Here is a 17,070-nt window from a genome sequence, read left to right as displayed (position 1 = left end):
AGTTTTTCTATTTGAAACGCATTAGTTACGAGTTGACAGCCAGCAATACACTTTGATTGAACTCTCAGAGAGACCTTTACTGTATGTAACCTTGACATTTACTCTACATAGATCAAGAGTTCATGCCATTTAATTTCTGAAATAGCAAGTGCAAATGTACTTTGATAAATCATAAAAGCTGTATTTATAAAACATTTTTAGCGGTTAATGCTATGTCAGTAGTCATGTTGCATCTTGTGTGCTCTACTTCCCTGTGCAGCCAGTGAATAGTGACAGTAAGTATTACAACACATATTGAGAGTGTGTCTTGAAAGCAAATGCATTCCTATTAAACAACCATGAAGGCAAGGTGATGACGAGCATGTTTGGCAGAGATAGGAAGCAATCCTGAGGGTCCCTCCCCCTTGAGCCTGTGCCAGCCTCTTTTTACCCCTCCCCTGCAACCCGGGCCTGACACATACCACTTGAGAGCTCCTAATATAGACCCAACTGCCTCGTAGGAAAGCGTAACGAACTGAACGGAGTCAGAGTCACTAGCAGTTTGAGTTTGCTGCTTTGACAACAACTTTTTCATGGACACACAAGAGAAATATGGAGCCTTCCTCACAGGTGAAATCTTACTTTGAAATGAATATGATTAGGGGAATACTGTTTGTGAAGTTTAAGCTATTATTGGAACCAAGGAAATGAGTAGCCTTGTGGATTTCAGACTATTTTAGCAATGTCATGTGGGGAATGTTGCACTTGTGTTGTAGGTATCACTCCAAAAACAGAAGCAGGAAATACAGAAACAAGGTATTACAATAGGTATTACAATAACTGGCATGCATGTGTGTTTTCATGGTTGTCTTTTGGGTTGTGTACACATGCAAGTAATGTGTGTACATGCATGACTGTGTCCGTGTCTCTTTCTTGTGCAGATTCAGATGGGAGTGATCAGCTATTATAATATGTAATATCTCCTCCTAGAGGCTGATGCCGCTATCTACATGAATTTCATGAAAAGCCACCGCTGTTACGATGCCATTCCAACCAGCTGTAAACTGGTCATATTTGATACCACACTACAAGTAAGACTGCAGCTGTTGAAAGGAAACATACAAGTATCTCATACTGAAAATGCTTGTAAATCCTCACTCTGACTGTTGGAACTGATCTACTTCTGAAGGTGAAAACGGCCTTTTTTGCACTGGTGGCAAATGGCTTGAGGGCAGCGCCTCTATGGGACAGCAAGTTACAGAAATTTGTGGGTAAGACAAAGGATTAATGGCAAAGACATAGTAAAATATTGGTCACTGTGTGAATTATAATATTGGGGGCATAAATCTCTTTCTCTCACAGGTATGCTGACTATTACAGATTTCATCAACATCCTCCATTGCTATTACAAGTCCCCTATGGTGAGAATGAATACATTTTTTAACATAATTTTTTGTTGTAGATAGTTTTCTCACGACTGATCACACAGATTAGTTGACGCCACATCTTATTATAAACCACAGACAGTCATAAAACAAAGAACACAGTCCGCAGCACAAAAAAGACAGCAGATTTTGCAGGGATGCAATATTTGATTTGACCTTAATCTAGTTATTGACTCGTAACCTTTGGTTTCTCTCTAAAGGTTCAAATGTATGAGCTGGAGAGCCACAAGATTGAGACATGGAGAGGTGATTCATTTAAAAGTAAATAACCAGCACGGATCAATGATTTTACCTCTGTACATCTTTGTGAATTTGCATTAGAGCTCTCTCTTCCTCTGTCTAGATGTCTATTTACAGTATTCCAATCACTTCCTCATCAGTATATCTCCAGAGGCCAGGTGAGTGCACGCAACACTCTCAGATGTAATCTTGGATACTGTTTGAACTCTGTTTACATTGAGCTCTCTCTCCTCTCCTCCTAGTCTCTTTGAAGCCATCTATTTCTTACTCAAACATAAGATCCACAGGCTGCCCGTCATTGATCCAGAGTCTGGAAATGTTTTGCACATTCTGACCCACAAAAGGATCCTCAAATTCCTCCATATATTTGTGAGCAAGCTTCAACTCTTTAAACTGATGTTTCCATAAGAAAAGACAAAACTTGAATGTCTTCTTCTGCCATGGTGTTTGCATGCTTTCAGGGGAAAACAGTTCCTAAGCCGGCGTTCATTCAGAGGCAGATCCAGGAACTTGGAATTGGAACTTTCAGGAACATCGCCACAGTTCAGCAAACAGCAACACTTCATGATGCGCTCTCCATTTTTGTAGAACGGAGGGTGTCTGCACTGCCGGTGGTGAACGAACAAGGTATGCTCTTAAAGCACTTTTACAAATCGTAGGTCATAGAGATGTGGTTTTTTTAGTATTGATGGGTAGACAAGCACTGATGTTACAGCATCCAACAATTTGTTTTCTCAGGCAAAGTGGTGGCACTCTACTCCAGATTTGATGTGATTGTAAGTACTACAGAGAAACATGGTTTTATTCAAGATATATAATATCCTATACTATTTTTTGTTGAACTAAAAAGTTGGCTGACAATTGTTCACAAACTGGGATATATGTGTTTGTTCCGTGGCAGAATCTAGCTGCCCAGAAGACTTACAACAATCTGAACATGACTATGCAAGAGGCCGTTCGCATGCGCTGGTGTTTTGTTGAGGGTGTGATCAAGTGCTATCCCGATGAAACCTTGGAAACTGTCATAGACCGTATAGTCAAAGCTGAGGTAGATATTTCCCTTAAAAAGATTTTGGCCTCTTCAAGAGTTCAAAAGATTTCATGTATCATAAGATCGGAGAAATACAGGAGAGTATTCTCTGTCTTACCTCGTCATTTTCCTCCTTATCCCAGGTCCATCGGCTGGTCCTGGTGGACAGGGCTGACGTGGTGAAGGGCATCATCTCTCTATCTGACCTGCTGCAGGCCATGGTATTATCCCCTGCAGGTATTGATGCCCTTTTGTCCTAGCACCATGGACCAGAGGGTCCCCCTTCCTTCATTTATCCCCTGTGTAGACTTCAGTCCTGGCAGTGTACCCAGGCAGGTAGGCTCTGGAGCCTCTCCCCTTCCCCAACAACCCACATCCCATCCTGCTGTGTTATTACCAGCATCCAAAAGCTTTGACCCCTCATGTCATCTAGTTGTGTGTGCAATAGAAAACCTGCCGCTTTTAAATTAGTGCCACTAATGCTTTCTGAAACACAGGCACACAAACGCACACAATCCCAGCTGCTTGGCTGACATTTGCAAGCAAGGATTGCCTGAATTTTTTGAGGATAGTTGCTGACGCTGAGTAGAATAGTGGCTGATTTCATTTATGTTTTTCAGGAATCCCCATGTGACTGAAATGAGAGATCACAAGAGGAAGAAAAACTCCCTGGTTGTGCTGTTGTTTACATTCAAATGTCTTTTGTGATCTATGTGCTACGTTCAAGCAACAATAATGGACACAGGGAGCTGAACTTACAGTCTCCTCGACACTGTCATGAATCTTTAAGGTCTCTTGCACAATGTCCATCATGACTGCGTTTGATCAAATTGATCATCATGTTTACTCTGTGTTGTATATTTCTGTATTAAACATTTGTAATGAAGCTTGCTGTTGAGTGGTCTTTTCAATTCGCATTTAATGGGGAAATAGGTGGTCTATGGCTGAAGCTGTGCAGAAGAGTTTACAACAGACCGCCATTCAGTTATATGGGAAATGAAATATAAGAATAGAGATTAAACGTGCAATAGCCTATGCAAAAATAAATACTGTCAGAATTAGTAGTAGTGGCATTGACAGTGAGAGGTTGCACATGTGGGGGAGAGTCTTCAGTGTTTTATCTTTATGCAACATACGTACATGCAGCAGTATCTTTGACCGCACGGTGGTGCTCTTGAGGCGTTAACTCCATCCTCTCCATACAGTAAACAAGGAAACACGTGACTATTTTTTTTTTTCATCCGTGACAGGCCTTGTGATCCGTCCGCCCATCTGTGTCATTGGTACATCAAGCTGCCACAAATGATCAAGAATAAATCCGGAAATTAATATTACATTCACAGTAAATTGATTTTACAGGACATAAAATCTTTGTGTAATTAATATTTAATTAAAGTGATCACTGATATATAAGTTTTTATTACAGAAAACTTTGAACTGCATCATGTAACCTGCACTAACCATGAATATATGCTAAATACTAAGTTATCTTATTCCACGTCTTTCATTTTCACAGTACTTGAACTCGTTGCTCCATGTGCAAATACAATTGTTTTTATCTCAAAATGACAACTAGGGCTGTAAACAATGCTTATTTTCGTTATAGATTAATCTGTTGATATTTTTTCAGTTCATCATTTGGTCTATAAAATATCAGAAAATAGAGTCCAGGGTGATGTCTTTAGATTCTTGTACAATTTCATAGCTCTTCTCACTTTATTCTTTAACTTTTATTCGTATAGTTATATCACCTATCATCTGTGGTAGTGGTATTTTTCTCTTTACCTTTTATTTTTCTGACTATTATACACCACAGCACCAAAGCCTTGTACGTGTAAACCTACTTGGCATTAAACCTGTTTCTGCTTGTGATTCTAATGTCTTATTTTATCCAACTATTTGTTCAGAAAAAAAATATTTTATATTTATATATAAAAGTATATAAATACTGAAACAAGCCAATTTAGTCATTTTTGCCCAGAAAATGACTCAAATGATAAATCCATTATCAAAAAAATTTTTTTCTACCTCCCAAATTGCATGTCAGACCTAGTACACAGGGGGCATTACACAGTGGCCTGTCATCCTTACAGTTCCCCCATGAATGTCTAATACTCTCTCCTGGGTAGTTTACTGCTTTGCATTAATTGTGCACTCCCTGATCCATGTAATGTATCCAAGCTCTGAGATATCTGTATAATGTCTTCCCATCTAATAGCCATGCTGTTTTTTTTTTTTTTCCTTCTTAGTTTGACCCCTTAGGGTCTGTGATCTGCTCGTATCTATCTTTGCCATCATAGGGTTAGGGTTTGGGAGTTACGGTTAGGGTTAGGGTTAGTATTATACTCTGTTCTCGAAAATAGCCATCTGAATAAAAGGTTTTTAAACTTTTTGCCAGAAGAGTGCCTTGGACCTTTCTTCTTTTCTTCTTCTTTCTTTTCTTTTGAATTTGAACATGAGAGCCATCATGACCCAACCATCATTTTTTACTTGTGAGAAAATGTTTGGTCTCTAATGTGTCTGTATTTGGCTTTGTATTCTATATTTTGTTCTTTTGTCTCTACCTCGTAAAGCACTTTGTTACTGCTTGTTTTGATAAGCGCTAAATAAATAAACTTTATTATTATTATTATCATCATCATTATTTCCCTTTCAAAATAAATTAAGCACCCTCTTTTATTGTGAAAGTTACAACCGGAAGCTGTATTTTTTACAGTACTTCAAACTTGATACTGATCTCTCTACACACCCCGTGATCTCCAAAACAACATAACAAAGTGGGGGAAAAACCAACATGGCGAGCGGAGAGGAGGCCAGAAGACGCCCCTCGGTTACCTCCTCTTCGGTCGGCCTGGAGGCTCTGTTCCCCGCCGGGACCTCGGAGCAGGCCTGCGGGGACGGAAACCCGGAGCTCGTCCGCCTGCGAGAGCGTCTACAGGGCTGGCTATCGCAGTACGAGTCCCCGCTGCTGTGGATGCAGAGGCTGCTGGTGTGGGAGAGGCCGTTGTACAGCATCTCTGTCGCCTTGACACTCAACACATTATTCTGGTAGCGACTTTTTCTTCATTATATCACCTCTCCGACAGCGAGATAAGGTTGTGAGGCGCACCGTTAGCTCGCAGCCTAGGATATTAACGAGTGAATGTCAGGATAAGTTAGCTAATCCCACGTCTCTAGGCTAATGCTAACGTTGCTTGCACGCCATTAAACCATTTCTACAAATACATTATGGCGCTGTTAAAACAGGCAGCCGAAGCCTTTTAAAAAAATCCTAGCAAACACTCATGTCATGCTGAGTGGCCCGGGCCTTGTTTATCAGCTGTCAGTGACAGATTGTGACTTTCTCCTGCACAGGAGGCCATGTAACAGAAGTGCTATGCAGATGTATTTGTTAAGTCAGGTGTAGAAGTGAGATTATAGGTATGTTTATTAACTGTATATGTGTTAAACAGTGTGTATGTGTGTGTGTGTCTCCCACAGGCTCCTGTCCTCCACCTCCCTGCGGCCTCTGTTCCTGTTGAGTGTGTCCCTGCTGGGACTTATGCTACTGGAGAGATGGAAGCCCAAGTTGCCCATCATTACTGGTAAGCCCAGGCCTTTATGTCATTTCAGTTTTGCTTAGGCTTTGTCAGCATTGGATGGAGATGCCTGGTGTGACAATATCAGGGTTTACACTCTGTGTATTTATGATTTCCAGTGGGGAGACACTAAATTGGACACACTCATGACACCAGAAAAGCCCATGATTATGTTTAAATGAAGAATGTGTCTTTTATATAATACATTTGTTCATTATCTGCTGCTAATTGTGTGTCTCCCCTTCTGCAGTTCAACATGCGGAGGCTGCCCCTGTACAAAGGTGTGTAGTGTGTACATGATAAACAGATTACATACTGTATTGTTCTCTTGTATTGGCATTTCCTGAAGTAATTCAAGGAGCATCTGTAAAGTTCCAACTGCGTGAATGGAAAAGTACTTGAGTTTGTCTCTTTGTTTCTGATGTTTGCTTCATATTTCACACCATTTCATCATAGCTAATTGTATGCTACCGGTCTAGTTTAGTCTGTTTTGTGTGTGTCTCCCTCCCTTCATTGTCATAACATAAACATGCAATCCTACGCTACCTCTCAGAGAGCATTTCAGCGTGAAGTACTTAAGAATGTGTTTTTCTTTTTTGCTGAGGGCTGATTTTGTCATCTTCTTCCTGTGTTTGTATTCTTGTTCGCATACAGTGAAACAATGAGCGCGGAGCAGCGACTGCTCAGTATTCCTGAGCTCAGCCACCATCTGGCTGAGAGCTACTTGACCTGTTGTCTGTACCTGCAGGAGATGCTGCAGTACAAACGGCAGAACCATGGCAAGGTACGGCACTTTGACCCAGGATGATATATAGGAATCATGAACACTGTGAACATAAAAACAGTGTTGGATAGTTCAAACACCCTAAGTGTTTTTGGTTAAATCTGTAACAGTGCAACTGTAAATGCATCTACAGAAAGTAAAGAATTGGTGAAAGTGAATTAAGAAATGTGGATTTCACTGTCGAAAGAGCTTTATAATAGTATCAGCAGACCAGGCAGAAGTATAATAATTGCCAATCTCAGATATCTCATCCTACACCGTCATTAGTACAACGTGGATTTATTCCAAAAGCCTGGTAGTGAAAAAATCTGTCTACATAAATGTGAAGGAAATGATGGAGAGCTTGTTAATCTAAAGTGAAGAAATTGTCAGGACACCAGGATGTATTACACAGGAACATTTATTGAAGCTCGATCGAGGAGAACAGAGTAGAGTACAAGTGAAAACACTGAAACGCCACTCAGGTATTTAAACCCTTCACCAAATCCTTACCCTTACCTCACCCCAATAAGGTTATTCTTTACTCATCTATTCCTCTGTTGGGAACTATAAACAAGACACTATGCTGACTAAAGTGAACTGAAGTCACGTAGCCTGTACACAGGTCACATGCAGTCCATTCTAAGAGGAGACCCGTCTGACTGTCTGCACAAAGCACAGCGTATCTCCACCCGACCTTGGCTGCCATAGGACATAGCCAGCCTTATCAAGACAGCTGCTTATCTCAGCCAACCTCAGTTGCGAGAGAGATGAACCGCCCTGAAAGAGACAGGTCATGACCTAATGCTCTCAGGATAGAGAATGACCTGGGGAAAACAATCCCCCCTTTTTGATTAATCACCATTACCATCACTCTTAATCAGCCTTGTGCTATTTATCGATTGCGAACACAACAGTGAACAATTTGGCTGACTAAACAACGAAATGCTTGTGTTTAGTTTACCGGGAGACTAAAAACCATGTAAAGTCTGGGAATCTTCTAGGCACGACGCATACTGTCTAATCTCCGCAGATGCTGCAGTTGCTAGAACACAGACACACTGTACCACACACCTGCAGCAATGATACTATTTCACTTCCTCTTCTTGTACCCGTTGCAGCTTGAAGGTGTAGTAACCTAATTTCTCTCGTGTGTTTTGTCTCCCAGTTCTGTGTGATGATGTGCAGTGGCTGTTTTGTTCTTGCCGTGGTTGGACATTATGTTCCAGGAATCATGATCTCCTATATTATAGGTGAGCCATCTTTTGTCTCGTTGACATAAATGAACTCTTGTTAAGCCCTGACTTTCCGCCGGAGTGGATTCTTTTCACGACAAACAGAGAGTGTGTGATTATAGATAATAATAGCAATTAACAGAGTCATATAATTTTATTGTGGTTATACATCGTTGCTATTTACTAAATATCAGGAATGCTTTTGGTGCAGGATCATGTTTACGTAATAGGTCATGCTCGTATTTTAATAGTTTGTCGCGCATGGATATTTTTACATCAGCTGTAAATGTATCTCTTCACACCTCGTTCGTAGATCACATAACTGGATCCTCATTACAAAATCAGCCTTTTTTTGCCCAATTGTATCTCACTTTGGTACTTGTGAAGAATAAAGGCAGCCCATGAAGTTGTCAATGTTCTGTCTGTGTACCTGTTCAGTGCTGAGCGTGCTGTTGTGGCCGCTGGTGGTGTATCACGAACTGATCCAGCGGATGTACACCGGCTTGGAGCCAATCCTGATGAAACTGGACTACAGCATGAAGGGAGATACCGAGCACCGCAAGCATGACAAGAGGAGTGAGTGCTACTGTGACACTGTCAGGCTTATAGATTTAGGCCTAAGTGATGTATGCATTGCATTAAATGAAACTGCTGCAGCCATTAACACATGATTGTATTTACAACATTTATACGGGACTTTTGTATGGAGAAAGTGTTACACAAGGTGCTTGAGATCACCTTTCTTTCCCCTCCTACTGATACCTAACCTCAGGCACAAGCCACCGCAAACCGAAAGAATAACAGCCATTGTAACGCCACCTGTTATGCAATTGTGTAAATGACACAGTGTTTCAATGCCAAGGAATTGTTATTAGAAGTTCCTCTATGTTTTTTAACAGAGGTGAAGAAGGAGTTGGAAGAGGGGGACGAGCCAAGAGCTGAAACGGAGAGCGAGAGTGAGGAGGAGCTGTCCTGCTTTGCCCCGACGGTATGGACTCACACGGGAAAAACTCAACCCGCATTAGTTTCACATAGAGTAGACGTCTGTGAGCAGGGTATGTGGTGTGGAGAGGTCAGCCTCGGTCTTCATGAGTGCAGGGATGGAGTATAGCTGGAATGGAGCTATGTAGCGTGGTGTAGTAAATGACTTCAAGATAAATCTTCAATCAAACAAGTATTACCACATTCCACTGGCATAACTATAAGACGTACGTAGTTCCATTCAGTAATTGATGATGTTGATGTTATGTCAGGTATTCAGTCAGTGTTCATGCTTACTGGTGCATGTGTAAATACACAGAATGATGGACTCTTGACCTCAAAGTCTGTTTTATATATTTAACTCAAAGCATACCACTAATTTCTTTTATCTTCAGTAGGAGTATGAGAAAGATTTATTTGCAAAAGACTTAATGTCGTCATTTAAAAACCCATCTTGTGACCCCTGTAAGTAGCCCCTGTGTTCACAACCACTCCTCTATTGTGCAGTGAAGATACTGTAACGACGTGGTTTTGTCGCTCAGGTGGATGTGAAGACCACGGCCCTGGCGATGGCTATCACGGACTCCGAGTTGTCGGATGAGGAGGCGTCCATCTTGGAGAGTGGAGGGTTCTCCGTGTCCAGAGCAACCACACCTCAACTCACGGATGTCTCTGAAGGTAAATATCACTCGGGTCAATGAGACACTTGAATTTCTGCCAATGTAGAAATAGTCTTTTTGCTTGGGTGGGTGGTCAAAGGTTGGGGTAGTTTGAGCTCTGGAGCCAGTAGAGATACAAAACATAGTGTGCCAACAGAAAACTGGTGTTTAGCTCTCATTATTTTAAAGTACTAAAGTTATATATGTGTGTGCAGACCACTGTCATGACTGATTCTGTGCATCAATTTGTTTTTACTGCATTTCCACTTCAAGTCTGCAGTCAAGTAGAAAGAGCAACTTTTACTGTATATTTGACAGTAATTACTGTACTTCCTGAAATAATAAATGGGTCATTTTTTCCATTTTTTTTGTTCTGTTTTTCAATACCAAAAAGTCAGTAGAGTTTGTTTTTTTTGCTGTCTCACCTACATTACAGATCTGGACCAGCAGAGTTTACACAGCGACCCAGAGGAGGCCTATCTGCGGGATCTCCCTGAGTTCCCCTCAGTTGAGGAATTCCCATCCATTGAGCATAGCCTGCTCCACTTTCCTCTGCGAGGCCCCGGCCAGGGAGACGGAGCCCAGGCTGGCGCTCCCTCAGAGGGGGAACCGTTGAGCCCCGCCAGCCTCCTCATCCAGCACCTCGCATCCCCGCTCCACTTTGTGAACACACACTTCAATGGACATGGACGACCACCTGGGGGTGAGGCGAGCTTGTTGCCTGTGCCAGGCGCAGGGGAGGAAGCGGGGAGACAGGGGGGAGACGGGAAGGAAGCCGAAGTAACCCACGGCGCACAGCGCTCTTTGGAGGCCTTGAGCGAGGAGATAGTGAGCACGGCTATCTCCACTGTGGTGCAGAACACTCTGTCAGCCCTGCTGCGCTCCAGCGAGGCTAGCGAGGAACCCACCCTGGCTGAGTTCCTTCCCACCGAAACCCCACCGGGCGCTCTGGAGACCTCCACCCAACCAACCGACACCACTGCTCACACTACAATTGCCACAATAGGAGCGCTGGGGCCCGATGAGGACCTGGATGAGGCGATAACGACAGAAAGCGGCGGTGGTGAGGAGATGCCTGATGACACACTAGTTCCGACCGAGGAAGAGGACTTTGAGCTTCTGGACCAAAGTGAACTGGAGCAGTTGGATGAGGGGCTGGACCTCAGCTCTGATAGACAGGTGGTGGGTGGAGCCTCAGGAGCTCCAGACACACCTCCATCTCCTCAACATCAACCACAGTCATAGCTTCCCTGTTACCTCCCCGCCCCCCGCCCCCGTCTTCAACTGTTTTTGTTTTTATTTGTACGTTAGAATGACATATACATGCATACATACATACTGCTATATACAAAACATTTATCAAAGAGTTTGGCGTTTAATACTGTTGGTTGGTGATTGTGTGGCAGATGGTTGAGATAACTATGTGCGTTCTGTTTTCATAGCCTCAAATTTACAGGGGTCTGTTCTGCCTTGGTACCTGAGCTGTTTCTAGTTCAGGACCATCACATTATGGGGATCATCAGTTATTATCAAGTGGCATTCATAATGACACAGCATTGATCTGAAGAGTAATTTTTGTGGTGTTAAACTGCCTGCTGGCCTGATAGTACCATGTTTGATGAGAGCGGGTTTAAGGCAGAGCCAAGTTGGGTTAACAGTTATAGAGACATTATTGTCAGGGGGTCTGGGCTCCGAGTTTTGCTCGATCATCTAGCACTGAAATTTGCTCGATAATTTAGCAAGCTAATTTCCCACTGCGTAGCGAAACACCTGCCCAGGTTCAGCCTCATGTCACAATAATGATAGCTTTATTTTCAAACCCTTCCACCTTGTTTTCTGTCAGACGCCAGATGTTTATCCAGATGGTGTTGCGGAGAGTTGAGATGTTGGATTATATAACTATTAATATATGCTATAAATTATTTAATTTAACGGTCAGTCAATGAAACTTAATTGTTGTGCTGACAGGGAGTTTAAAAGTAAGTTTTATCCCTTCAGTTGCCCTTAATGATTGTATGATAAGCATTGACATCCAGGTTTAAAATGTAATTGCATATTCCCAGAGTTAGACTTAGTAAAACAATAGTATTATCCATCACTTTATCCTTAAATCCAAGGTTACAGATTTGACATTAGTGGTCTTTCACTTGTTGCCTGGAAATTGAAACTTAATCTTTGACATTGTTGGATGTTGACAAGTAGTAGATCTCTACCCATACAAGTGACTTTGGTGTGGCAAGATAAAACGTTCCCGACTTCCCTCTCTGTGATCGATGCCTCATTTTTGTTCATATTTGTGAGTAGAGTTTTGATTTCATACATCAGTATGTAATTGAATTTATTCTTGATCTACAACAGGCTTCTTGTTAGAAAGGCCCGTCTATACCCAAACTATTTGTACATGTATAGTCATCACTGGGATATGTATATTTACCAAATAACCTCGTTTGTGCCACGACAAGTCCATGCATGCCATACATCACGCATGTATTTACCAGGATCAATATTTGAGGTCGTTTCTCAAAAGAGGGTTAATTTTACTGGAGAAGTTGGGTATTTTTTGCAGTTTTTTGAAGGGACATAATACTTTAATCACACAATATCTATCTGGCCGCTGCTGAGGATTCATAGAAAACTTTTGACATGGCAAAAATTGACAAGAAATCTATGCTCGACTGTATGAGGAGGCAGGTTTTGCTTTTGTAAACCACTCAGCATCCAAATCTCAGGGGTGGGTTGTACAAAATTGAATATAACATCGCAGAATATGTGTCCATTTCCCGACTTGTCGTAGTGCACTGTATTTGTACTAACCTTTCCTTTTTTTTTTTCAGTCAATGCCTCCTTGTGTATAGTGTAGAAATGCTGAAAAAGGAACGTGTATATTCTGCATGTAAAAACAGCACTCTGTTAAAGGTCTCCTTGTCGACTGACAAAGTACTGCACAAATTGTGAGAAAAAAAAAGAATCAATTTGAATGTTTCCGTTTAAAAGAGCCCATTAAATTCAGTTGGTTTATTTATTTTCCAACAAGGGGAATAAAAGTTTTGATGTGTCCTCATTTTTAAGACTGCCCAACTGTAAATGGAAACGGGTAGCAGGTGATAACATCAGATTTAGAGAAGGATATTAACAGACTAGTTTGTGTATGGTAGTAGTGTGTTTTATGCTTAAAATATTGCTTCTTGATCTATAAAAAAAGCACTTACTGAACTGTACAATTTTAAAAAAGGAATATATTTTCTAATTTCTCCTTTTTCCATAAAGTACTCAGTTTGATCTTTTACATCTGAAAATATAACAGCTATGGAAGAGTTTCACAAAAGCGGAAAAGATTTAATGTCGTTAAACTGGTAAAAAAAAATAATAAAATAAAACTGCAACTCCACATGTGAAAGAGAATAAAAGAACAAACTGAAACAAACAAGATGTGGCACTGAAATTTATCTCATTATTTCTTTTGATTACTTTAAGCAACTTCTATGTTTTTAGTTAGTGTTGTCAATATGCAAGTGATTTTTTTTGTTTTTTTACAGGAAAATCTTAACATAAAACAGTTTTTTATGTCTGTTAAGCTTCCTCTTGATTCATAACAATCATGCGGTTTTCTGATCCAAGTTCTTTTTCCTGGGAAAGAATAAAAACACCACATGTTCAAGTGTTAACGAGGAGTTATGAAAATATGTGTTGAGCGCAACATTTTTGCAACTAGACGCACATACCTGTCTGAGCTCACTTGCAGAAAGCTGGAGTTTCTCCTTCAGCTCATCTCCAACTGTCACTTCAAATAGCGTGGACCACTTACCGTCTGTGAAGGTTACTGGAACTGAAAGAACAATGCCATCTGGGAGATTGTAGTGACCTATAAGTAGCCAAGTGCAATCACATTTCACTGTTTGAACAGTCAAAAGCAGGGGATTTAAAGATATGAGTTCAGGCTCTTTTCTTAAACTTCATCCCTGTACATACTACCCGCTCCCCACTGTGTTTTCTGTGTCTTAACCTGAGCATAGCACACCCACAGAGAGGACCTCATCTGGACTAGAGGTGCCATTCCAAGCTTTTAGCACAGTGAGAATCCCGTTGGTGGCTGACATGGCAGCTCCTTGGCAGGTCTTTGAAACCACAGCTGCACGCTGACGACGTACAAAGTCCTGAAACTCTGTCTCCAGCCATTTCCTGGAAGGGAAAAGAAGATCATTGGCTTTTTGGCAAATACCAGTGTAAGATGTTTTTGATCAGAGGGGTTAGATTTCTGGGTCAGATGCAGGCTATTGTGCAATCAACACTGGCACAGACTGAAGTCACAGCAGGGTATGGTTTGGAAGGCAGTTACATAATTTGATGGTAAACGAGTGCCAGACCTTATCATATTATGTTTGTTTTAGCTTGCTTAAGTGCCAGGTAGGTGGAGTTAACCAATGAAATGTAAGAGTAAAGCATATAAAGTTAGATAAATCCATTAATCTTAGAAAGTTAAAAGTTTAAAGCACACTATGGAATGAAAACTAATACTTTGACTTGTTATCTACTGAAATCATGGTTTTTGTTGTTACAGACCTGTCATGGAAAACCTGTAGGACTGGTTGGGAAAAGAAAGGTGGGCCTTTGATTGCTCCATCATAGTTGAAAACTTTTGCCCTCTGCAGGTCAATGTAGAAACTACCACTGATGTTTCCCCACACGATGACATCTGTAATATCTGGAGCAGAGGAAGAGGGAGAGATTACTCATCTTGCATGAACAGACATGCTGCAAAAATTCAACTGGTATAAAGGTGAATATGAATCACCAGACAGTGACAGAATTTACAGTAACTACCTGAAGGCCTCACTTTCAACTTCTTGGCAATGATGGCCCTGGCTTCATTCTCCAGCTGAGTTGCCATGGTGACAAAGCGGCGGCTATCGATGGAGCGTGCGTTGTTTACGAGAAGCGAGCACCTGAGGTTGACGAATGAGCCGCCGGACACGATCACCTTCACCTCCTTCTTGGCCCTTGCGTCAATCAGTTGTCCATACTCTGTGTAGCGGTCTGAGATTCCCTTTACTTTCCTCTTCTTTTCCTCCTCATCCTCATTCTCTGTATCATCAGACCACCACTCGTCCAGCAGAAGGATGACATCCGCTCTCTGGAAGGCTTGTTCCAGATCTGTGTGAATGGCTACCTGTTCATAAATATAGTCAGATAGCTTTAATTTCTTTCTGAGATGATTAATTAATTAACATTTTGTTAAAACAATACCGTACCTGATGGAGCAGAGGGAGAGCCAGGTCCTCCGTCTCCAACCTCAGCCACTCTAATGCCTCCTCATTCCCCTCCGGATCCAGAAGATGGAGGCAGATTGCTGAAACTTGGGGGAACACCTCAGTGGAGAGCAGATTTGGGATCAGGAAATGGCAGGCTGGGCTGAGAGCACTAAGCAGGTACAAAACAACCAATCTATTGTAGTAGCTGACACATTTAAGACTTGAAACATTTCCACAAAGTCTTAAAAGGAAAAAATGTTTTTCTTTGGTTTGGGTTTTTCAGACTAACCCACCTGCTGATCCATATCTGTAGGGGTTGGATAAGACTGAGTCGATGCTGCTCCTCCATAATGAGGTTCATCTTGGTCTCCAGATTCTCTGCTGCAACACTCAGCATTATATCTGTGGGCATGTCTGATGTGATGCTGTAGTAGTCCTACAGAACCATTGATATAAAGAAAGGCAAGTTTGGAAGGTGGATTCCATGTCTGTCTCCCTCATGTTGAATTCAGAGTTGACTGCAGTTATTTAAAATTACCCTCTGCAGCATTCCCATGGCATGATGCTGAGGCTAAATATATAACATCACTAAAAATAGAGGTCCAGGAGCAGAGAGTGCGAGTTTAGGGATGATTTGAATTAAGGAAACCTAATGCTGTAATGTAAAAACAGCAGTCTGCTGTGTTAGCATGTCTCTGGAAGCTGCTGATGCCACCAGAAGTGCCAAAAATAGGCAACAAGTCACAAATACTCAAGTCAGTATTTTATAATAGTGTCTGTCTGGCATCTGTCAGAACAGCGGCACAAACAGCAGCAGCCAGAAAGGTTCTCAAGGAACATTCTTGTAATAATGCTCATATCAGAAGTGTTCTCACTTGTATTCAAAGTAAGTACCCTAACTCCTGTCATCATTGGAATGGTCTTATTTTTGAATGTAGAGTCAACAAACATATTCACAACGTCTTTAGTTTCTTCCTAACAAACACTTGCATTATGTTGAACTTAAGACATTCTCTGATTCTGTCTGCAGAGTATCTAAAACAAAAAAGCTTTAAAGACATCTCATCTCTTGAGAAACATTGTGGACAACATTGCCAGATGATTAAAGTCAGTTTGCTATATTGCTTATTCACTTTTTAAAGTTATATTCACTTATTTTTCTCTCTTAACTTCTGTATCATGTATCTTTTACATTGTGCAATTTTGTGATTAGTTTATATTACTCCCTGTACTATTGTTTGTATTATAATATTACTGTGCTGTTAATAAAGTAAAAAGTGTAATTTATGCCTACCTGGCAATGCTCCAAGAAGTCACTGAAGCCTCCTAAGAGCATCCCTTTGCCCCCTTGATCTACGAGTTCCCTCCAAATCAGAGGGGACTGCTCGTGTTTCCAGCCATTTCTTTTGCAAGTTGCCTCTAGCCATTCCTTATTAAAGAACATAATAAGTTACGAGAAGAATATATGAATGATTTGTGACAAGAGAAAATAAGAAAGATTACCTTCCAGTCATCTGGGAGGATGGAGATCTTATGGACCGTGAAGTTTGGCAGAGATCGTTGTAAGCTGTCTGCTAAAAGTTCCGCTTTGGCATAATGAGGGCAGTCTGTTTTACCTGCAGAGGGTGTAAATAGTATAAATTAATATAAAATAATAATGTGATGTTTATATATCTATATACTATACAATAAAATGTAAAACCAAACGTTACCAGCAAGCACAAATTTTGCCATTCTATTCGGATGGCGTTGGTTGCTAGGAAACCAGGGATTTTGCGCTTATTTGTGTCCGAAGGAAACACCGCAAACAAAAAATGTCAAGAGGTACTTTGACTGTGAGAGCTGTTGTTTAAAGAAAAATATCACAGTTTGGTTTTATTAATACTAAATTCAAACATTATATTTCACGTC

At 41.2% G+C, this 17,070-nt stretch overlaps 3 protein-coding genes across 11 annotated transcripts; 2 read left to right on the top strand and 1 right to left on the bottom strand.

Moving 5' to 3' along the window:
• The first annotated feature begins 399 nt into the window (after nucleotides 1–399).
• prkag3a (protein kinase, AMP-activated, gamma 3a non-catalytic subunit) lies at nucleotides 400–3,580 on the top strand. Of its 6 annotated transcripts, none has more exons than XM_042404747.1 (12): nucleotides 400–609; nucleotides 756–795; nucleotides 970–1,070; nucleotides 1,169–1,250; nucleotides 1,342–1,400; nucleotides 1,625–1,685; nucleotides 1,768–1,822; nucleotides 1,907–2,033; nucleotides 2,126–2,291; nucleotides 2,403–2,440; nucleotides 2,566–2,712; nucleotides 2,838–3,580. In XM_042404747.1, exons 1-12 carry the CDS (start codon nucleotides 592–594, stop codon nucleotides 2,952–2,954), a joined length of 1,011 nt encoding a protein of 336 aa, XP_042260681.1. In that variant the 5' UTR covers nucleotides 400–591; the 3' UTR covers nucleotides 2,955–3,580. The 6 variants fall into 6 exon arrangements, 5 of the variants coding, with proteins under 5 accessions (XP_042260681.1, XP_042260683.1, XP_042260684.1 ...); XM_042404751.1 differs by having other exon boundaries at nucleotides 563–609; nucleotides 921–1,070; XR_006094254.1 differs by lacking the exon at nucleotides 400–609 and having other exon boundaries at nucleotides 616–795; nucleotides 972–1,070; nucleotides 2,838–3,030; nucleotides 3,315–3,580.
• A 1,833-nt stretch (nucleotides 3,581–5,413) lies between these two features.
• Nucleotides 5,414–12,180, top strand: retreg2 (reticulophagy regulator family member 2). Its single transcript, XM_042404782.1, has 9 exons — nucleotides 5,414–5,742; nucleotides 6,175–6,278; nucleotides 6,523–6,553; nucleotides 6,927–7,056; nucleotides 8,204–8,288; nucleotides 8,709–8,846; nucleotides 9,170–9,258; nucleotides 9,794–9,929; nucleotides 10,347–12,180. The coding sequence occupies exons 1-9, from the start codon at nucleotides 5,489–5,491 to the stop codon at nucleotides 11,153–11,155; spliced, it is 1,776 nt and encodes a 591-aa protein (XP_042260716.1). The 5' UTR covers nucleotides 5,414–5,488; the 3' UTR covers nucleotides 11,156–12,180.
• A 1,159-nt stretch (nucleotides 12,181–13,339) lies between these two features.
• On the bottom strand, nucleotides 13,340–16,977 carry mdh1b (malate dehydrogenase 1B, NAD (soluble)). 4 transcript variants are annotated; one of them, XM_042404783.1, is made up of 10 exons: nucleotides 16,872–16,977; nucleotides 16,663–16,775; nucleotides 16,454–16,588; nucleotides 15,453–15,595; nucleotides 15,160–15,328; nucleotides 14,732–15,077; nucleotides 14,471–14,612; nucleotides 13,914–14,089; nucleotides 13,633–13,772; nucleotides 13,340–13,537 (listed from the first exon to the last, which is right to left on the bottom strand). In XM_042404783.1, the coding sequence occupies exons 1-10, from the start codon at nucleotides 16,891–16,893 to the stop codon at nucleotides 13,481–13,483; spliced, it is 1,443 nt and encodes a 480-aa protein (XP_042260717.1). In that variant the 5' UTR covers nucleotides 16,894–16,977; the 3' UTR covers nucleotides 13,340–13,480. The 4 variants fall into 4 exon arrangements, with proteins under 4 accessions (XP_042260717.1, XP_042260718.1, XP_042260719.1 ...); XM_042404784.1 differs by having other exon boundaries at nucleotides 13,633–13,736; XM_042404785.1 differs by lacking the exon at nucleotides 13,340–13,537 and having other exon boundaries at nucleotides 13,632–13,772; nucleotides 13,933–14,089.
• Nucleotides 16,978–17,070: the final 93 nt, after the last annotated feature.

The sequence above is a fragment of the Thunnus maccoyii genome, chromosome 24 (assembly GCF_910596095.1).
Source record: "Thunnus maccoyii chromosome 24, fThuMac1.1, whole genome shotgun sequence".
NCBI lineage: Eukaryota > Metazoa > Chordata > Actinopteri > Scombriformes > Scombridae > Thunnus > Thunnus maccoyii.
The sequence above is the reverse complement of the archived record's forward strand: the minus strand, read 5'-3'. Positions and strand labels throughout refer to the sequence as shown.